The sequence below is a fragment of the Chelmon rostratus genome, chromosome 1, assembly GCF_017976325.1.
Source record: "Chelmon rostratus isolate fCheRos1 chromosome 1, fCheRos1.pri, whole genome shotgun sequence".
NCBI lineage: Eukaryota > Metazoa > Chordata > Actinopteri > Chaetodontiformes > Chaetodontidae > Chelmon > Chelmon rostratus.
Window position 1 is genome coordinate 6990222 of NC_055658.1, and position 18859 is coordinate 7009080.

At 43.6% G+C, this 18859-nt stretch overlaps 1 protein-coding gene across 5 annotated transcripts in view; it reads right to left on the reverse strand.

Annotated features, from left to right (window-relative positions):
• Positions 1–271: 271 nt before the first annotated feature.
• kif13ba (kinesin family member 13Ba) overlaps positions 272–18859 on the reverse strand; it is a 41480-nt gene continuing 22892 nt past the window's right edge. For 2 of the 5 annotated variants that reach the window (XM_041939485.1, XM_041939477.1), the window contains exons 10-39: positions 17020–17132; positions 16361–16472; positions 16019–16231; positions 15822–15932; positions 15510–15644; positions 14672–14802; positions 14407–14493; positions 13898–14088; positions 13509–13788; positions 13151–13313; positions 12895–13050; positions 12555–12704; positions 12155–12280; positions 11712–11885; positions 11357–11514; positions 11094–11226; positions 10804–10959; positions 10598–10697; positions 10294–10420; positions 10138–10193; positions 9922–10046; positions 9549–9824; positions 9292–9444; positions 9016–9093; positions 8871–8921; positions 8429–8585; positions 7458–7588; positions 7081–7140; positions 6067–6658; positions 272–5761 (exon numbers count right to left, since the gene is read on the reverse strand). In XM_041939485.1, the coding sequence (XP_041795419.1) occupies positions 5556–5761; positions 6067–6658; positions 7081–7140; positions 7458–7588; positions 8429–8585; positions 8871–8921; positions 9016–9093; positions 9292–9444; positions 9549–9824; positions 9922–10046; positions 10138–10193; positions 10294–10420; positions 10598–10697; positions 10804–10959; positions 11094–11226; positions 11357–11514; positions 11712–11885; positions 12155–12280; positions 12555–12704; positions 12895–13050; positions 13151–13313; positions 13509–13788; positions 13898–14088; positions 14407–14493; positions 14672–14802; positions 15510–15644; positions 15822–15932; positions 16019–16231; positions 16361–16472; positions 17020–17132 (4701 nt within the window). In that variant the 3' untranslated portion in view covers positions 272–5555. The remainder of the gene's footprint in view (positions 5762–6066; positions 6659–7080; positions 7141–7457; positions 7589–8428; positions 8586–8870; positions 8922–9015; positions 9094–9291; positions 9445–9548; positions 9825–9921; positions 10047–10137; positions 10194–10293; positions 10421–10597; positions 10698–10803; positions 10960–11093; positions 11227–11356; positions 11515–11711; positions 11886–12154; positions 12281–12554; positions 12705–12894; positions 13051–13150; positions 13314–13508; positions 13789–13897; positions 14089–14406; positions 14494–14671; positions 14803–15509; positions 15645–15821; positions 15933–16018; positions 16232–16360; positions 16473–17019; positions 17133–18859) is intronic. The other 3 variants (XM_041939510.1, XM_041939502.1, XM_041939493.1) reach the window with 3 other exon arrangements.

The following is an 18859-nucleotide window of genomic DNA, read 5'->3' on the forward strand; positions in this document are numbered from 1 at the left end:
AAAAAAAAAGGCTGTGCACCTGCAACAGGGCTGCATTGCATCACCTGACAGCCAAGTATTGCTTGTGTGTGTGTGGTTTATTCTAATATTAGAGAACACACAGAAAGTGAGCTGAATGCAGCCGGATCAGTCGTGAAGCAGGTACAAGTCTCTGTCAGCTAAAAGGCCTCAGGGACGACGGTGGCAGAACACTCTGGACAGGCGAGAGAGAGGTAGTAGAAAAGGCTCACGACTGAGAGAAGAAAATATGTTTTAGTGCCTGGCAAATACAAAAGCTCATTACTTTTCTGCAGGTTCAATTATTATTATTTGTTTGCTTTTTTTTTTTTTTTAACAACAGATCACCTCCTCAGATCTCTGGCTGGAAGCGGAATGATCCCAGGTTGGCAGAAGCTGTCAGGCATGCTGCTGTAGGGCAGTGGCGGCTTGTAAATTCACTGATTTTGATGATTTTCTGGTTGTGGATAAAAATTCCCTGTGTGTGAGTCAGGCCCTTTTGTGGCCACCAGGGGGCAACACAATGACCATCCCTCCAGTAAGGCAGGAGGTTAAATCAGTGAAAATCTTTTTCCAAAATCTCTCTGATGTCTTAAAAACCTGACAACATCTGTGACCAAATGACCTTCTACTAAAATCAGAAGATGACCTTACTCCATCCATTGATGTGAACCAGAATGGTTTTATACGGTTTCAGAATGACTCTCTTCAATAGCACAGGTTTATAGTACAGCATGTTTAGTTAGAGAGCTGGGATTGTTCCTGCTAAAACCAGTCTGGCTCCAGATTGAAGGCCACGTCAAGGTGGGGAAAATGTTGCTCCAGGCCAGCGACCCCAAGGTTAGCACAGAGCTACAGGAAATGCAACAGGAGGTGAATGCAACTAAGATATGGGACCAATTCTGAGCAAAACAAATGCTCTCAGCCCAAAAAAGGGAACCAAAAACAATACAAAAAAAAAAAAAAAAAAAAGAACATTCTGAGGGGCTGAAGACTCGTTCAGATCAACATGCAGTCTGAATATGACTGGACACAAATCGCATCAATAGGAACAGAACTGAATGTGGTTCTTATGGTTGATACAGTCACATCTATAACACTGCTGGCAGAGATGGAGACCACTGAAATGAAGCTACAACATTAAATCCATTCCGAGCTGTTATTACTAATGCGAGTTTTCTTATTACAGTTCCTTTAGTAAAATGGCTCTTGTTGATCATCACGCAGCCCATGAACTGCATGTTTCTATCTAATGTCAGCGTCACACTTTATCTGCTAAACGAATGCATTTACGATGCTGCGATCTGTGTGGACATTTATAAAGGAGGAAGTGTGCTGGAAAAAGACAATACTCATTACCACCACTTATTAGCTCAAATAATAACTCCCAATTTCACCAACTTTTATCTTCTTTACTTGAAGTGTAGTGGAGCAGTGAGTGAAGGAATATCGCTGAAAAATATCGCTCTAAACACTGAACTGAAAGCAGAAAATTCAAACCGTTTCAGTACAATTTAAAGCACGAGAGGAAACTTGAGAACACTGGACCAATGAAAAACAAACCAAACAAAAAGACAGGTTGTATTTTCTTCCTACATACACAAGTGTTCCAGAAATGAACTCTTTCATCCCCTCTGGAGACTTCTGTGCAAACGAACTGAAGCGTTGATATGAAAACAGAGTGTGGAAGATACATGGTCATGTGATTTCTGAGGCACAGTAACATAAAGGGACATCCAGAAGCCTGAAGTGATCTCAAACCCCTTTAGCAGTGCCCTGAGCAAAGACCAGGACAGGAAAGCACAGCAGCCACAGAAACTGGAATTTTAAATGCATCAAGAGAGCGGGGGTCAAAGTTTGTTGCTCTCAGCTCAAGTCAGAAGTATAACAAGTAAAGTGGCAGCTGGCGGTCATTTCCCATCTCGGCGAGAACTCACGGACACGACTGAATCAAAGCCACGCCCACCCAAAATTCTCTCTCTCTCTCTCTCTCACACACACACACACACAAGAAAACCATACTCCCTTCCTTCATTACCACATTACTGCTATGAGCCACTATATTCTAACACACAACCAACCCAACAAGAGTCCATTCTATGAAACACCTCACAACTCCAACCAATAACATACCAGACAGCCACCTACAGCAACCAATCAGAGGGTCCTGGGCTTTAAGGCCAGATAATAAATACACAGATAATCACAGATAATAACTAGACTATGGTGATACATTGTCTCCTCGTCTCATACTTCAACTCCAACATCATAGTTTCCTCTTCCTCTTGAAAAAAATAAAAGTCAATGGAGTGATTATTCACCCAGAACATATTCCGACCTTTACTCCCACATCTTCTCCAAGGCTCACATGACAAAGTGCCTCATTTTTAGGAATTGCTTCATATTAAAAATAGATTGACTGAACCAAAGCGCTGACTTTAGTTTCTGTCTGGGATTAAAAAACAAACTACTGAATTCCTATCTAGTATACAGTAAAAGATAGAAAGTGTTAGATGAATCAATGGATCCATTTACAGGTAAATTTACAATGCTAATAGCAGCAATTTTCATGGAATCATTTGTGCAATATTTATTAAAATAAAAAGGCTTTATCAATTTTCATGCGATAAATGCATGTGTACAAGCATTTAAATATAAATAGTAAATTCATGCCTCTCGAATTAAGAAGACGCATGATAAAAAGAATGGAAAAACATATATCCATAAAGATGATAGTGTTTGGACATACCAAGTGCGTTTACATGCGCACAGTATTCCAGATAATGTATCATAAGCATGCATCGTCACATCATCTCATCAGGAATCTGCATAGACTCCTCAGTATACATGGATAAACTGGATGTCACCTCAGTGGACATCAATAACATGTCAACTAGCATATTCAGGTTTGTCGTCATCATCAGGCTATGAACTTAGCCTGGCCATTGTTAATGAGACATGGTACTAAAAGACACCAAGTAATGATGAAACACTGCTTTTCCATCATCCACCATAAACACATGCCTGTTGCTCACTTGGTGAGACAGCATCACTGCAGTTAAACATTTTACACTGACCTCAGTCTAGTTTATTCAACAGGTACTCCCATAATTTAGCATAGCGATTAGGAAACTTGTGAAAAACATGTCAATGAAACAGAAAGAATCACAACTGAAGAACCACAAGTTGAGATATCGGATCAATATGAGTTAAGCTCTAAAAACACTAGAGCCTGCATCTCCCACAATGCAACTCTAGAATTTCTTCTGTTAGACTCTCCCAATGTGTTATATGTCCATGTCTATCAAACTCCATGTGCCTTTCTGGCTTTCTGCTCAAAATGTGTCGTCTTCATGTAGTAACCCTGATGACATCTTCAGGGCTAATTTCTCAGACGTTGTAAAGCTCGCTCTAGAGCTACATATGATATTATACAACCGTTTTCACAGGCCGAGTAGTACTCCTCGCACCCTTTTTAACCTGCGGATAAGCAGTGGGAACACGTGTAGTCTGATGATCTACACAATGAATGAAACAGTGCTGTGGTTTATCACTAACACTTTCTCAATAATTCATATGCAAAGAATAAGGTCACTGTAAAATGTTAGTCCCTCTGGAATGTGATGTTCAATATAAGAACTAATAATAAAAACAATCTTTCTTTAACAGACATGCCAGGAATGCTCAATCGTCAGAACTGCTCTTGTGTTGAAGACTTTCCTGAAATGTGCAACAACTTGTGTCAGCCACCCAGAAGCAAAAGATAAAATCTGTTATAAAACAGATCACATGCATAGAAGCAAGTTGATTCTCTGCTCAAGAATGAAACACGCAGCAGAACATCTGCGTGTCCATCTCACTTTCTTTTCCTCATCACATACACATACCTGTTTCCTGTTTCCCACCAACACGCCACCAAATCCTGCTCTCAACAGCGCCTCCTGGTGTCCAAATGTCAGCCACAGCGGATAACTAGCAAATCTGCCTCAAGAACAGACATCAAGACGGCCCGCTCAGATGGAGAGCACGCTCTAGTTTAAGGTCATCAAGAGCCATTTTCACATTGTCACACGTCGCGTTGTTAACACAGCTCTACCTCTACCTGCACCATGACCAGACGCCTTCTGCTCACATACAGATGCTTCTTATTCGACGTCACCAGTGCAAAATCGACTTTAAAAGCCTCCCAGTACGAACAGCTTGCTCCCATAGTGGCTTTGTCCAACAAGGACACAACTTTTCCTGCTTTACACAAATAATCTTCAACATCAACACGACTAGGACAACATGAACCTGTGCACAAAGAGCAACACTGTACAGCATTTACAAATACACGCACACACACATACACACCCCTCCTTGTCCTTTCCCCTCTGCAGTCCCTGAGATCACCCCACACTTAGCTCAAGGCATTCTCTTAAACACAAACACAGCTAGCAGACATTAAATATACAGACAAACAAATGCAAACCAAGCCATGGTGAAGGCACATTCTGGGAGGATCCATCTTCAAAAGAAAAGAGAAGGAGTCCAGGAGGAGGAGACGTGTCTCAAACAGCGAGTCGAAGTGTCTATCTGCAGACATAGAGAGCTCAGGGGAGGCAGCTGGAGCAGGGGGATTCTAGGGCTATCTGGTAGAAACGTCATATACAGGGATGCAAACGCAGCGCAGGTGAAAGTCACTGCGTGACTGGCATGGTTTGAACTTAATGTCGCTCTGACAGCAAATAAAAAAATTAAAAAATCAATTTCCTCATTCACGCACATATTATAGTGCGACATAAAGGGAGAACAAGAATTACTGAAGAAAAACTACGGGACAATATTCTACATTGAAGACAGTGTTTTCAGCTTGTCACAAGAATGTGGTTACAAATCAGAATGTCCATACAGTATATTTTGATCTTTTCTAGCTACGACTACAAAGAATAACTAATCATTATGAATGGTGAAAAGAAGAAAAAATAGAAGTGGCAAATAAATCCATCAGCCAGCATCCAACTGAGAAAGATGAAGGCTTTTTTTGTTTTTCAAAAAGGTTTCTGCAGTCTTAAATGAGAAAAGTTAAAATATATATTTACAGGAAAAAGAAAAAAGCAGCTCTAAAGTGTGACTAGTTTGCATCCCTGTATATCAACTCAGAGAAAATTTCTGAGGCAAATCATCCAGACACACCCCTGCAGAGCTGCAACACTCGAATACAACAAAGTCTGTAATGACCTCCAATCACTCTCGGCAGTCTTCCCACTGACCGCCAGTCATTTAGCATGATCTTCGCACGTGATAATAGTCCTTCCATGGACTTCCATATATTCTGCACAGTCCTTCATCAACTTACTTGCATTTGTTCTGAATAGTCTTCACTGACATTATTCTATTTGTATCCATTACCTGTTAATGGATGTAGTGAATGTAGTTTTTAAAGTTTAGGAGGGTAGGCAGTATGTCAGTTCTGATGTAGGAGCCTGTTGCATAGCTGGGAGGAAAAGAAGAGAGGAGGAGGAGGAGGAGGGCTGTGGGGAGTTCATCTCTCCCATCCAGCTCCTGGTTTCCCTGTCTCAACTGCTCCAGGACTTGCGGTTCTCCCCCCGACGGGCAACAATGGCTTCTCCTCGCAGGACGGGGACGTGAGCGGGAGCAGCGAACTCTCCCATGCGCCTACTGGTCCGATCACGGCATGACAGCCGGTTTGGGCGAACCAGCACCCCGTAACCTGGTTTACATTGGAAATACCGATGACCTCCTACCGAACCGTCATTTTTACCTGTGGGAGAAAACGAAGAAGGTCATCACCACCAATCAGAAGTCAGTCAGCACTAAACTGAAAAGCTCCACCAATCAAAGGCGGCGTATTGACTGGGGAGCCAATCAGAGCTCAGCTGATCATTCTGAAATTATTTGTGACAATTACAGTGTTTCAGTGTATTCTACTACACTGTACACAGTACAGTAATGTTACTGATTTAAATGAGCATTGCTCTTTAACTCTTAATCCTGTTGTTTGAGGATGTGGGTTCTCAAGCAATTGCATCATTTGGGTGAAGTGACTCTTTTTATTTGAGTACCTACCTACAGGGGTGTCCAGCTCCACCCCGACCCACACTCCCTCAGCAAACTGTGTCGTTCCCACGTAGCGCACTGTCCCAGCCTTATTGCTTCCCACTGTAACACAGGCCCCATCTGACAGCCAATCAGGCAGTACATCCTCGTGGCTATGCTCTTCATCATCCACAAAGATCTCCAGCCTCTCAAAGCCTTCACCTCCTCCTCCTCCTCCTCCTGAGTTGGCCAGCTTCTGTTCAGAGAAGGAGTTTTCCGCAGTGAGGTTGTTGTGATTGGCTGTGCTGTGGGAAGCAGGTGGAGTGACGGCGGCCACCTTGACGCTAGGCTGAGGAGAGGTCACAACATCGTTCCTGTCAGCACCCTGCTGCTGGAGGTTTGTGGGTAACGTAGTCTCAGCAGCCAGGAGGGAGGAAGATGAGGAGGAGGGTTGGAGGACGTCAGACAGGGTAACTGTAGAAACACTACTGGAGAAGTAGCCACTTGATGACTGGCTGAGAGGGCTGAGGGGGGTAGTGTCATGCGGGTCATGCACAGGAAGAGGAGGGACTTCTGGGAACTCTGCCCGTCTGTCTTTGGTTGGGGGCCGTAGAATAGCAGTCTACAGGAAACCAATGGTTGCCACAGGAACGGAGGGACAGACGAGAGCATGCAGACAAGGCAAAACAACAAACAATAATCAGCAATAATAATCAACTTCCCCAAAAATGTTATAATCACCCACTGGACCAATCATTTGCTATAAAGTCTAGGGTGTGTTATGTGGAATACAAAGACATGTTGAAGGACCATTTGCATTGTCTGCTAATGTTTTCTTTTGACATTTCCAGCCACTTAGTGGTCAACTACACAAATAATGCAGTTTCCCTTCGAGCTAGTAGGTAAATACACAAAAACCTCTCAAAGCCATATATAATGTACACACACATTTATGTTACTGCAGTTTGCAAAACATCAACAACAATAACAACAATGAAAACTGGTCAACTTCTAAGGGGAAGCTGGACAGGGACACAATCTCACCGTCTCAGCCTTGACTCGGCTGTCGTCCCCTCCTGATGTCATGATGCGAGGAACATGCTGCTGAGCAACAACAAACAAGGTCATGACAAGCAAACAATGACGCTTGCCTCGCGCCAGAGTTTGAAATTTAATAGCTGAACCAGTCTAGCATAATTCATGACTAATTATATACATGTTATTTTTATTGTAATTCTGGAGGCTGGGAGACAACCTAAAAGGGCTTTATGCAACGCTCCAAAATGAACCCCTTAGCTTAGGGAAATGTGCAGGACATTTAACATTTGCATAAGGGACAAACTCAAGTTTGAAACTTAAGGTAGTTTATGCAACCAGGCACAGTATTCTAGGATGCACTGAGCTCTGCTGACTCTGCTGACCTGCTGGTTGTGTGGTGAAGGTCTCAACTCCTTCTTGTCGTCTCGTGCCGGAAACAGAGACTTGAGCAGTTTGGGCATCTGAGGAACCAGCGCCTTAACTGAAAGATAAGAGGCAGCAAGTCCTGAACGACCTGGGGGAGGGGGTGGAGAAGTGACAGAGGAGGACGAGGCAGAAGAGAGGAAGGAAGCAAGGAAAAGATGAGCAGGTGTGGGAGGGTAGAGAGGTGTGAAAGATTAAGACAGGAAGTTGAAAGCGAGTCCAGAAAATGGCCAAAAACCCCAACACAGTGACAGACAGAAGACATCAGCTGACCATAAGACACACTGACACACAGATGGTTGATTTAGCTACTACAATGTGATTAAACTTTCTATTCACTGAATTGTCAAACAGAAATAAAAACAAAACAAAACATAAACAGATTAATTCTGCTCATTTTGTGAACAGAATTAATGTAAAGCACATGGGCAAGAAATCACTGTGAGAAACAGAAATACTCAGATTGATAAGAGCAGACCAACTGACTAGACACTGAAAGGATTGGTAATGAATATGAAGAGAGAGAAGAAACACACTGCACTAGACAAAGCATGTTACAGAAACAGATGTGACTGACGCCAGCAGGAGCAGGTAGGAGGAGAAATATAACTGGGGAGGAAGGAAACAGTGTGGAAACCCAGCATTTAATTATGTAAACGACACATGGGACTGTGTCGTGAACTGCTGAACGCTGGCAACATCAAGCAGAAGGAGAAGAGATGAAAGCAGAGGTAAAGCAAAGCAAGGAGTGTGCCAAAGCATTAACGAGATCAGCACGTAGTAGAAATGGATAAACCTGTTGGGAAAGAAGAGGAGAGGAGGAAAGAACTGGCAGGAAAGTAAGAGAATGAAGTATGAAGGAAAAGTGACAGTGAAGAGTTCATGGTAGGGAAGAGAGGAAAGGCAAAAGGGGGAAAGGGAGGAGGTTTACCTTGTTCTGGTTCCTGGTTCTGTGGCGGCGTCATGCCGAAGGGAGTTGGGGATGATGAAGGGGAGGTGGAGTAGGTGGAAGGGGAAGAGGCCGGTCGGGGGAGGGTGCGGTGAAACTGAGAAGGCATGAAGATATCCTGCTGACTCTCCCATCGACCCTGAGAAACAGACAGAGAGATGACAGGACACTGCTGTGAAAAGAATGAATTATGGTGTCAGGGCAAAAATGTGTGTATTGTAGTACATCAACATGTGAAACCAGATGTCACGGCTGTACATAAACACATCGACTTGAGATTGAGAAGTTTTCACATTTTTACTTTAAACACTAAAGTCTTATTTAGTTACATCAGACAAATACTTGACACTGGATTCAGAAACAATTACAACACATTTGAAGTTTGAACTTGATGTTGAGACAAGAAGCAAAGAGCGTGTGTTACCTTATCGTCTAGCAGGCAGGTTGTGGATAAGTCTTGTCTGCTTCCAGACAGCTGAGGATGAAAGGACAGACGGACAGTATATTGAGAGAATTCATATCATATTGTGATATATTGGACAGCATAATGGCGTTGTATTTGTCTTTACCCTGTGGACGGAAGGAGAACTTAGGCTCCGTCTGCTGCTCTTCCCTCTGCTCGTCAGCTGCTCCTTCACTGCCACCTCCTAAAAACACACACACAGGACATTTTCAACATACTGGAAGGGATAAAAAGTACAGTGAAGAAGAAAAGCAAATCACAACTTTTGATATATTTAATATTAAACAAGCAATGAGTCTTCTAGGCTGCTGTGTGTTACAATTTCACATGGATTAACCTTCTAACTATCAGACTGTCTAAATCTACCAGTTTCTCCATTTACCTGTCTGAGTCTATCCAGAGTCAGGATGTTCTCCAGACTGAGGACACTGCGGAGGTATTTCTCAATTGCAGCCTCATCATCAGCTGACTGGCTGTTGTGTGCGCTGGCAGCAAGCCGGGCCAGCATCTCCCTGTCCTCTGAACCAGGGGCGTCCTGATGGGACAAAACGTCATAGAGGATGTGTGTTAAATAATCCTCCCTGCTGAGGTGTTCTTTGGCAAAAACACTAAATCCCTGACATTTTACCGTGGCCTTACCCCAGGGATGTTGGAGACCACCTCAAAGGTGACCCCACAGCCAGGTATGGTGCTACGGGTGGACATCCTTCTGAGAAAGTTGTGGGCAAAACCCTGGCGGCCCGGGTTAACGTTGACGCAGATCCTCTTTCTGAGCACCAGCTGCATGTCGGCAGGGTGGCTCAGCTGAACCACCACTCGAACAGTCAGGTATACTCGCTGCTCCGGCCACGCTCCCCCACGACTGAGCTGGGGACACTCATGGACGGTAGAGTCCCATGATGCCTCTGCTTTTACCTGCAGGGTTGGACAAACACAGCCGGTTACTGAAACGATTCCCAAAACAGACTCCAGGAATTCCTCGGAAAAAAAACTCATGCAGGTCCATCCTCACCTCTCCATCATAGTGTTTGACGATCTGTAAGTCAAAGAAATCGTCCTCATCCTCTCCACTCAGGGTGGCATCCCAACCTCCGGCCTCAGGAACCTCAAACTGGTCTTGTGAGCTGAGGTCATCGGCTGGGAAAACCAATAGAAAACATTGTAAATCAGCCTGCGAGTAGAAAAACATGTGAGCGAGCATATGTCATTCAGAATGGAAGAGACTTACGTTTGAGGTTCAGGAAGACAACAGGAATATGAGTCTCCATGCCTGGCAGAGGAACCCTGTGAACAAGCGTGGTATATATACCATAAAGGTAAGTTGAGGCAATCACAAGGAAACACTGAATAAACCAAATCAGACACACCCTGCCATGTGTCCTACCATTCAGCAGGTGCTCCAGGAATGCCGCTGCCAGCAGAGGGCACCATAACAGCGTTCCTCTCCTCTGTCAGAGTCAAGCGCCACTCGAGCAGCTGGGCCTCCCTCTCCATGTCATCCTCTGTCTTTTCTGTGCACACAACAGCGTTCAAATGTTAAACACACTGTAAACTAAAAAACACTCAAATTTTAACTGGCCTAATACTGAAGATGCCTTTCAATACAACTTTAAGTTAAAGGAGCAGAAAGCAGCATTACTGATTTCTGAATGTGTAAGCATACTGACATGTGTGCTTTTATGCATTACCTGCTTTGCTGACCAGGCTCTGCAGGTGCTGGTCGAGGTATTCCTGTCTCTTAGTGAGAGCTGCTAACCACTGGCCCCGCATACGTTCCAGGTCTCTTTCCTATACAATAAACCAGTCGTTAATCATCTTCAGTTCCCCTGTAACTGAATGGAGGACTTACTGAAAGGGGCAAACAAGACTGTAGGGTTGTATTAAACTGGTCTACCTGATAACTGTCCATCTCATCTCCTTCCTGGTTTGCCGTGGTGTTTCTGATCTCCACACAACCCACTGACACTGCAAGCAGTATTTCTGCAATCAAAGGCATGGTGCCCGAGTCCTGAACTGAGCGCACGTCCACCTGGATTCGCCTTGACTGACCCTAAGATGAGGAGGGGGAGGAGGTGGAGCAGGACACACATATTTTGGAGAAAGGACATTAGTTTGAAAATATTCTGAAGATGGCTTTTCAGCTGTTTGCTAGTTCTACCTGGTTGTGTTCTGTCTTATCCCTACCTGCCGCAGCTGGAAGATTCCCCCTGTCCGCACATCTCGAGCAGGAACCACTTCCACCGGGACAAAGTCTCCGTTCTCGTTTATCTCCAGGATTTGAATCCACAGCTCCAAGCGGCGTGTTACCTCACTCCACCTTCAAAAAACAAGATTATTGGCACTTCTGGGCAACACTGGTGCACTGGTTTTTCATCAGTTACTGGAAAGCTAGTCATTCTAGTCTTGTGAGACAAGACTACCAGTCAGAGGTGAGTGTGTGTGTTTACCTATCTCGTAGTGTGCGTGTTTTGGCCTGGATGATGCTAAGGTCCCACAGGGCGGGGTTTCTCCCTGCATCAGCCTGTCTATGTCCATACACTTCGATGGCAACTGCCCCTTCAGTCAAGTATTCGATGAAATCCTCTGTTACTGACACTGCCAGCTCCTACAGGACCAAAGAAAGATCAGTCTTACACCACAACAACAACACAACAACTGAGAGCCCCCACCACCACTAATATTAATATTTGCTTTCCTGCTCCTCATGTGTCAGTTTAAACACAATAACAATTAAACCCAGACAAAGTTCATTGAAACATTGAATCTGGACTTGTTGTCCACCTTCTCCCTCCCAGGTTTCACCTTGCAGCTGTCAAACACCACCATGCAGTGTGGGTCCTTGGTGCTGGGCGAAGAAGTCGACGGGTCTACTTCAGGAGCCACGATGATGGGCTCAGGCTGGTCCCAGAATGCATACTGACAGAAGACGAAGTTGGACAGGTACTGGGGAAGACCAGTGGCCTGCAGGATCTTTATCTGTAGAGGAGGTGCAGGTAAAAAGTCATTTAAACATTTAAACATATCTTTTGTAAGCGAAAACTAATGCAGTCTAATAATACAATCTCAACATTATTAAAGGTGGGATGTATTGCGGGACAGTGTATAATGAAAATTAAAATAGACTTAATGCACTCAATGCTCCATGAACTACAAATCAAAGCTCCTGGAATGACTCAAACTACTGACTAAAGCAGGTCTGAATAACAGAGATGATGTCCTTCTGGCTGATGATCTGTCCGTCTTACCATGCAGACCAGTTTACGATCCTGGACTTCAGCGTCCTGGTTGTTGTCAGATTCATCTCCTCCGGCCATGTTGTCCTCCAATCCCCCTCCAACTCTCACCACCTCCACATGAAGGCGCCCTGCCACCTGACCACAGAGTGGGAAAACATATAAAAATAAAATAAATAAAAAAAAACACGAAACAACAGCCTGCACTGCAACCACACCGAGAATATGTGTCTGTGAATGTAAGGTAGTCCACTCCACAATTACAGCTGGCTTTTCCTTTTTATAGTTTTCATTGTATTTTCCCATCAATATTACAGTACTTTGGCATTCTTACAGTGAAATTCATTTTAGAGACTCAAATGAAAGCTGTGAAAAATAGATGTAGAATTTTATAAAATCTTTGACTACCCACCTCCCCCTTCTGGTTGATGATGGGAACAGCGTACTGCAGCTTGACATCATAGAAAAGACAGGAAAGGAAGACGTTTGCAACGCCGATCAGACTGTGGTTTTCCTGCTCGTCAAAGAACGGGTCCGCTCGACGGAAATATGAGCGCATCACCTGTTCAAGGCAAAACAGGAGAACATGGAATGCAACTTTTAGTGCTATGAAAGTTTTAGCATGTTAGCAAGTAGGTCCTCAACCGTGCCCATCATTTATGATTCCATAAGCTGGTCAAAGGGTGTGTCCTCATTTCTCATTATATAATTAATGTAGTTGTTTACTGTATTGGTGCATATCAGCAACTCACAGGGTTGTCATGGTGCTGGACGTGGTAGTCCTGCCACTCCTGGTACAACTCTCTCATATCGACCAGACGGTTCTCCATCTTCTCCAGACTCCAGATCTGCTTCCCTCGACACCGACGTCGAACCTGAATTGCTGGTTCACTGAGCACTGCATCCCTCTACACACACACACACATACAGACACACAGACGATAAGGGAATTGGCTCTGAAGACAGGAAATGTGTGTATGAGTGTCCACGTGTTTATGTGTGAGAGACCTTGCGGTTTGCGTTGAGGTTGTCCGATGGGATTTGTAGAGTGACTTTGTACTCTGTGTGTCGCTCCAGCTCCTCGGCAATGAAACAGGCTTCTTGCACCAGGAGGTTTGCCCTTACTATCTGCTCCCTCAGCCGTCGCAGACTCCTCACCAGCACCGCCTCCCTGATGGAGGAGAGAAGGTGTCAGAGAAGAAGAGGAGACCGAGGCGAGTAGGAGGGAATATAAGGAGGTGTTTGTTTGTTGCATTCATATCCAAACAGACATACAATACAAGGATGTAAAAAGTCTCTAATTCACTTCTCTATAGGCAGACAGGCAGACAGGCAGACAGACAGACAGACAGACAGACAGTCCCACCTGTCCTCACTCCACTGCCTCAGTCTGCTCTGAGCGCTGGTTGAATGACTCATCCCTCCCATACTAAGTCTCTCCAGGCTGCGGTAGTGAGACTGCTGTCCCGGTCCCTGCTGGCCAGACACTGACCCTCCAGACGGGCTTGTGGACAGACGGTCTGGGTTCAGCTTCTTGCGGAGCTGCTGGAGTTCCTGCTCGTACATTTGTCTCTGTCGCTCCAGAGCAGAGCGCTTCTCCTCTTCATGCTGCCGCTCCAGAGACTGCAGCACTGCTTGCATGGGGTCTGACAGGACAAAATGTACGTGAATCAGAAAACGCACATACCAGACGAAACTAAGTGATGTTCTGTCCATGCAGAATATGCATATTTCATTTTCCTAACACCTCCTTACCATTATTGCCCAGGGCCTTCATCATGACCTCTGTCTGGGCAAACTCATAGGAGAAGCTCACTTCACTCGACACTTCGCTGGCTGTGTCACCATCTGCATCCAGTTGCTCACTGCTGCCACTGTTCTTCATTACACTACCCTCGCCCTCCTCATCCTCAGTTCCCCGAGAACGCCGCTTAGGCAGGTTGATCCTGCAGGTAGGATGTCCAATTAATTAACTGTAATCTTTGGTATCAGTTGGTCATTTGCTATAACCCAGTTATTAGCAATTGGGTAACATCTTTAATACATGAGAAGAATTGGGTGCAAATAAAAAAAAAAGAGTAACAAAATGAAATTAAAAATGTATACTAAAGATATACATGAATTTAAAGTATGTGCAATTATGCAAAATGACAAAATTATTTATGAAAATAATGAGAAATATTTTATTATACAAAAAAGTATGAAAACACCATTAGACAATACAAAATAGCAAACATACAAATATTTGGAGACTATAAAATTACCTGAAGAAATGGTTGTTTCCCCAGAGGATTCGGTCACCATGGTGAAGCTGCAGACCACTGGTTACTGGAGACCCATTAACACATGTCCTAAAACACAATTAAGACAGCACTGACATTAGGGCATGCAGTTCAAAGACTGATGTAACGATGTCTCTGGTGGTAAAACAACTCTTAACCATGCCATTTTAAATGTCTTGCCAACACTCTGCTTCATGTTCTCATCGCTCAGCCTGGACTTTGGGTCTGTGATGTTTGTGGTTCTTACCGAGCATTGCGGTAGGGGGTGAGCACGACGGCAGCATCTGCAGTTATTTCGATGACACAGTGCTCTGCCTGGATACCCATCCCGCACAGCTGGATGTCCTGAGAGTCTGCTGAGCCCACCTTTGTGTGTTCCTGAAACACAAGTTTAAATTCAAGCTTGTTTATTGTCATTTAGTCATCCATATAAAGAGTACACATCTGAATGCAGTGTCATTCCTCATGGGCCCAAGCTGCTTCAACATAAATAGGAATGAGAATTAAAAAATATAAGATAAATATCCAATAAAAGTGGATATAAACATTCAAAATATTGCTTAATGATATCATCTGAGAGTCAGACAAGTTTTTTAAAGTGTATCCGTTTTTGCTATAAATGACACACACTTTATTTTCCCCTGCCATGACAGTTTTGATATGACTTTATCTGTTCTGATCCAGCCCATTAAACACTAATTTTTATTGCTTTTTTTCTCAAAAGCTGTTCTGTGTGGTCAGATTTGACAGAATTGATTACATTTCTGTCTTGAGGCTTCCAAAAACACAAAACACAGTCATCCACAAGTACCAGCTGTCAGTGAGATGACAACTGACTCAGACAGGTTGTTAGGACTTTTTTTCTATAATCCAAATAGTGTGCATGTGTAAAAGTTTTCTCTGACAGCATAGCTGGGATGTTTTGTTTGAGGAGCAGAATGATTGGAAAATAAGTCAAACACAGATGGTAAACTCAATGACGGCAATAATGTTGTCTGATATTCTGTGTTTATGGGACAAATAAATAAAAAGGCGTTCAGAAAAGCATGATTGGGGAGGCATTGTGTGTGTGTGTGTGTGTGTACCTTCAGGTAGTATACCAGAAGTTCATTGAGGGCAGGATCAGCGTTAAGGTTTACAAGAAAACTCTTATCATCTCCAACCTTAATCCCTGAGGACTGGAGAGAAATACCCAGACTCTCCAATTGCTTCTGACGCTCCTGTAAACACACAAAGACAATATTTACACAGTGTATAAGCCACATCTGCTTGGGAGGCGTTTCACCAAATGGCAAATCAATGGAAAATCAAACCGGGAAAGATTTCGTACAGTAGCTCAATTTAGTTTAATAATTACAGATAGAATAAAAAAAACTCAAAAGCTCTTCTCTGTCTACCTGTGCAATCTCCTCAGTTTTGCGAAGTTTCTCCTCCCAGGTGATGGTCATCTCTTGAATCAACTTTTCTGACTCTTCTAGACGGTCTTTCAGCTCTGGAGCCTTCAAAGACTGGAGAAAAAAAGAACAGCAGATGAGAGGTATGGGAAAGTTGAGATTTCTAAATGCTAATTTGTAATATTTCAAAGCTATCTCACCTCTGCCTGAGTCAGTTGTACTCTTAGTTTCTCTACTTCCTCTCTGAGCTCCCTGATGATGCGAGCGTTGGGGTCCTCGTTAACTACAGCATGGTTCACAATGTTCTTTGCTCGATCTGCGTAACGCAGCGTCGACAGAGTCTCCTCATAGTTGTCTGCTGCTGGACTCACAGTTGCAACCATAGCTGTGCGACTGTTGCCACCCAGACAGTCCTGGAGATAGATGCAAGAAATACAGAAGGAGAGAGACCGCGAGAGAGAGAAAGGGGGAGAAAGGATCAAAACAGCAGTACTCTTTCTTTGCGGAAATAAAGAACATGCACTGGATATGTGTGTATGTACCTTCAGCAGCCATGTCAGAACAGAGTCTCTGTAAGGAACAAACTTGTTTTTGTTCTTGGTTGTTCCCTGTTCAGCTAGCGCCGAGATCACCAGGCCCAGAGTCGTGAGCGACCTGACAAACACACAGAAACAGTCGGGTCAAGTGCTTTCTATTTCACTTCATTTATCTGTTCAAGGGTTGGTATGACCATGTCCCTGTTCCTTTAGTGTGTGAGTCTGTCTGTCTGTACTGGGATGCTACAAAATTATGTAGCATCAACATATCACGTCATATATCATCAAGTGTGTTTCAAAGGTTTTCAGACACATTCACTTTGTATGATACTATGCTTTAGGTGCTGCAGTTGGACTCTATATTGGGGTGGGTATACTGGTTTCATCACTGTCACGTTATTACTGTGAAAATTATTACTGTGATAAATGTTTCAGCATATTTAAAAACAATGTTTTTACTGTGGCTGCAATAACATGCACACACCCAGTAACTACTATTTATTAACCTACAACAATATATATTAATTATTAGATAATTAATATTTTGATATGACAGTGATATGACAACGCTCGGTAGAAAGTGTAGAAACACTGCCGGGGTGAAAACATCTGTAAGCCAGTTAAGGGTTGTGCGTGTGCATGTGTGTTGAACTGCTTTTGCATACTTGTTGATGTTGCTTCCCTCCTTGAGCCGTTCTCCTGCTGCTCCAGTCTTTGCTGCTCGCTCACTTCCAGCCAAGTCCACCAGACTTAACCGACTCACCTTCTCCCCACTCGTCTACACAGAAAGAGAACAGGACCGGAAGAAAGTATGATTATTGTCACTATATTCAGCCAGTAATCTGGTAAATTGCATCATCTTTATTGATTAAGGACAAGTAGTGTCCCAGGTGTTGTAGATGATTGTCTGGATTTTTCTGTCAACATTTTTGTCTAAAGTAGACAGCTTTCTCTTTACCTGGGTGCAAAATTGTACCCATAAGTTGAGTTTTGCCTAGACTACGTTCATGGTAAAACTGGCCACAGTATTTAACACTGACTCTTGACAATGACTCTTAATGGCATGCATGTTATTCACAGCAATAATGCAGTCATTATTGCCATTATTTTCTGTGTGTCTTGTAGCCAAATAGTATGAAACAGTTTTAGTGGGCTGGAAGGACACACAACTCAAACAGTGGCCTTGAAGTCTGACAAGGGTTGATTTTCATTTTTGTACAGCTTTTGTTGTCCTTCTTAGTGTCCTCTGACTGAACGTTCACCGGTTTGTCAGATTCAAGATGGCTAGCCAAAATACTCCAAGCAGTATGATGTCCAGCCTGGTTGGACATACAAATGTCCTGGAGCTGCAGTCTAGGACATATCTGCAGATCTGGATCTGCTGACAGTCCTGAAAGCAGAACCATACATCATTGTGCACTCTGACAAAACTCTGAAGGCTCATTAGTCACCATGGCAGCACTACACCAAGGCTGGGTTTTCAGCAGGTTTCAACTGAGCAGTGCTCTGATTTGCAAACATGGCAGCAACAGACAACCCATAAATAAACAACAAGGTGTTTGGCTTTATCGGAAACCTCCCCTTAAGAATTTGCTGTTGCCTTTGTTTAGCTAGTGGAGATGCTTTTGCCCACGTTTGTTCAGAGGTTCCTGCCTCTCTGCTTTGATCTGATTCTACCAACAAGGTGATGCCAAAACACTCTGTTAGACTTTGGATTCTCATCTTTCAGTCTCTTGTTGACAGATTCCTTTGGTTTCCTGCTGCAGGCTGTTGAAGAACAGGATATCACATCGCACTCTGTACTGGGACAGATCCACTCCTGGCCAAGCGTGACAGGTCAGTAGCTGACAAGGCTGAATGTAACACCTGATCTTCACCCGCCGCACAGTGAAAGCAGCACATCAGCAGCTCAACGTCAGCAGCTTGAGTCATCTGTCTGTGTCTACAGTTTACCTTTTGAGAAAACAGGTTTAATCCTACACCCACATACCTCCGTGAATCAGTCTGGATTCTTACTACTCCTAACTGCTTGAGAGCAGTGACCTTTAACCATTCCAACACAAGTCAGAGCAGCAAAGTAAAAAATGAACTGCCTGAAAACACATCTATATAACAAACAAACTCTTATTAGATACTGTCATGATCACAATAGGAACACTGTGACCTCTGAAACTTCATCTACTTCCAGTTAGCTGCTTGTGATGATGAAGAAATGAAAGCTGAGAAAGCTAACAAACATTAATCACGAGATCTGGAAAAAACAAAACAAAACACATACCTAATTCTTTTGCATACAGAAACCAATCATATCGTGTTTTAAAATCTCTTATTTAGCAGGTTGGTTCTGTGTGAAGGAAAGGAGAGCAGTGTCTATATGTTACTGTAAAATAAGCATATGTGTAAGGGGGTTTCCACTGTATTGTGAAAACAAAGACAACCTTGTCCTGACAAAGTGATAGGTTTGATGTTAAACAGCTTACAGAGTGTTATCACACACCTCAAGCC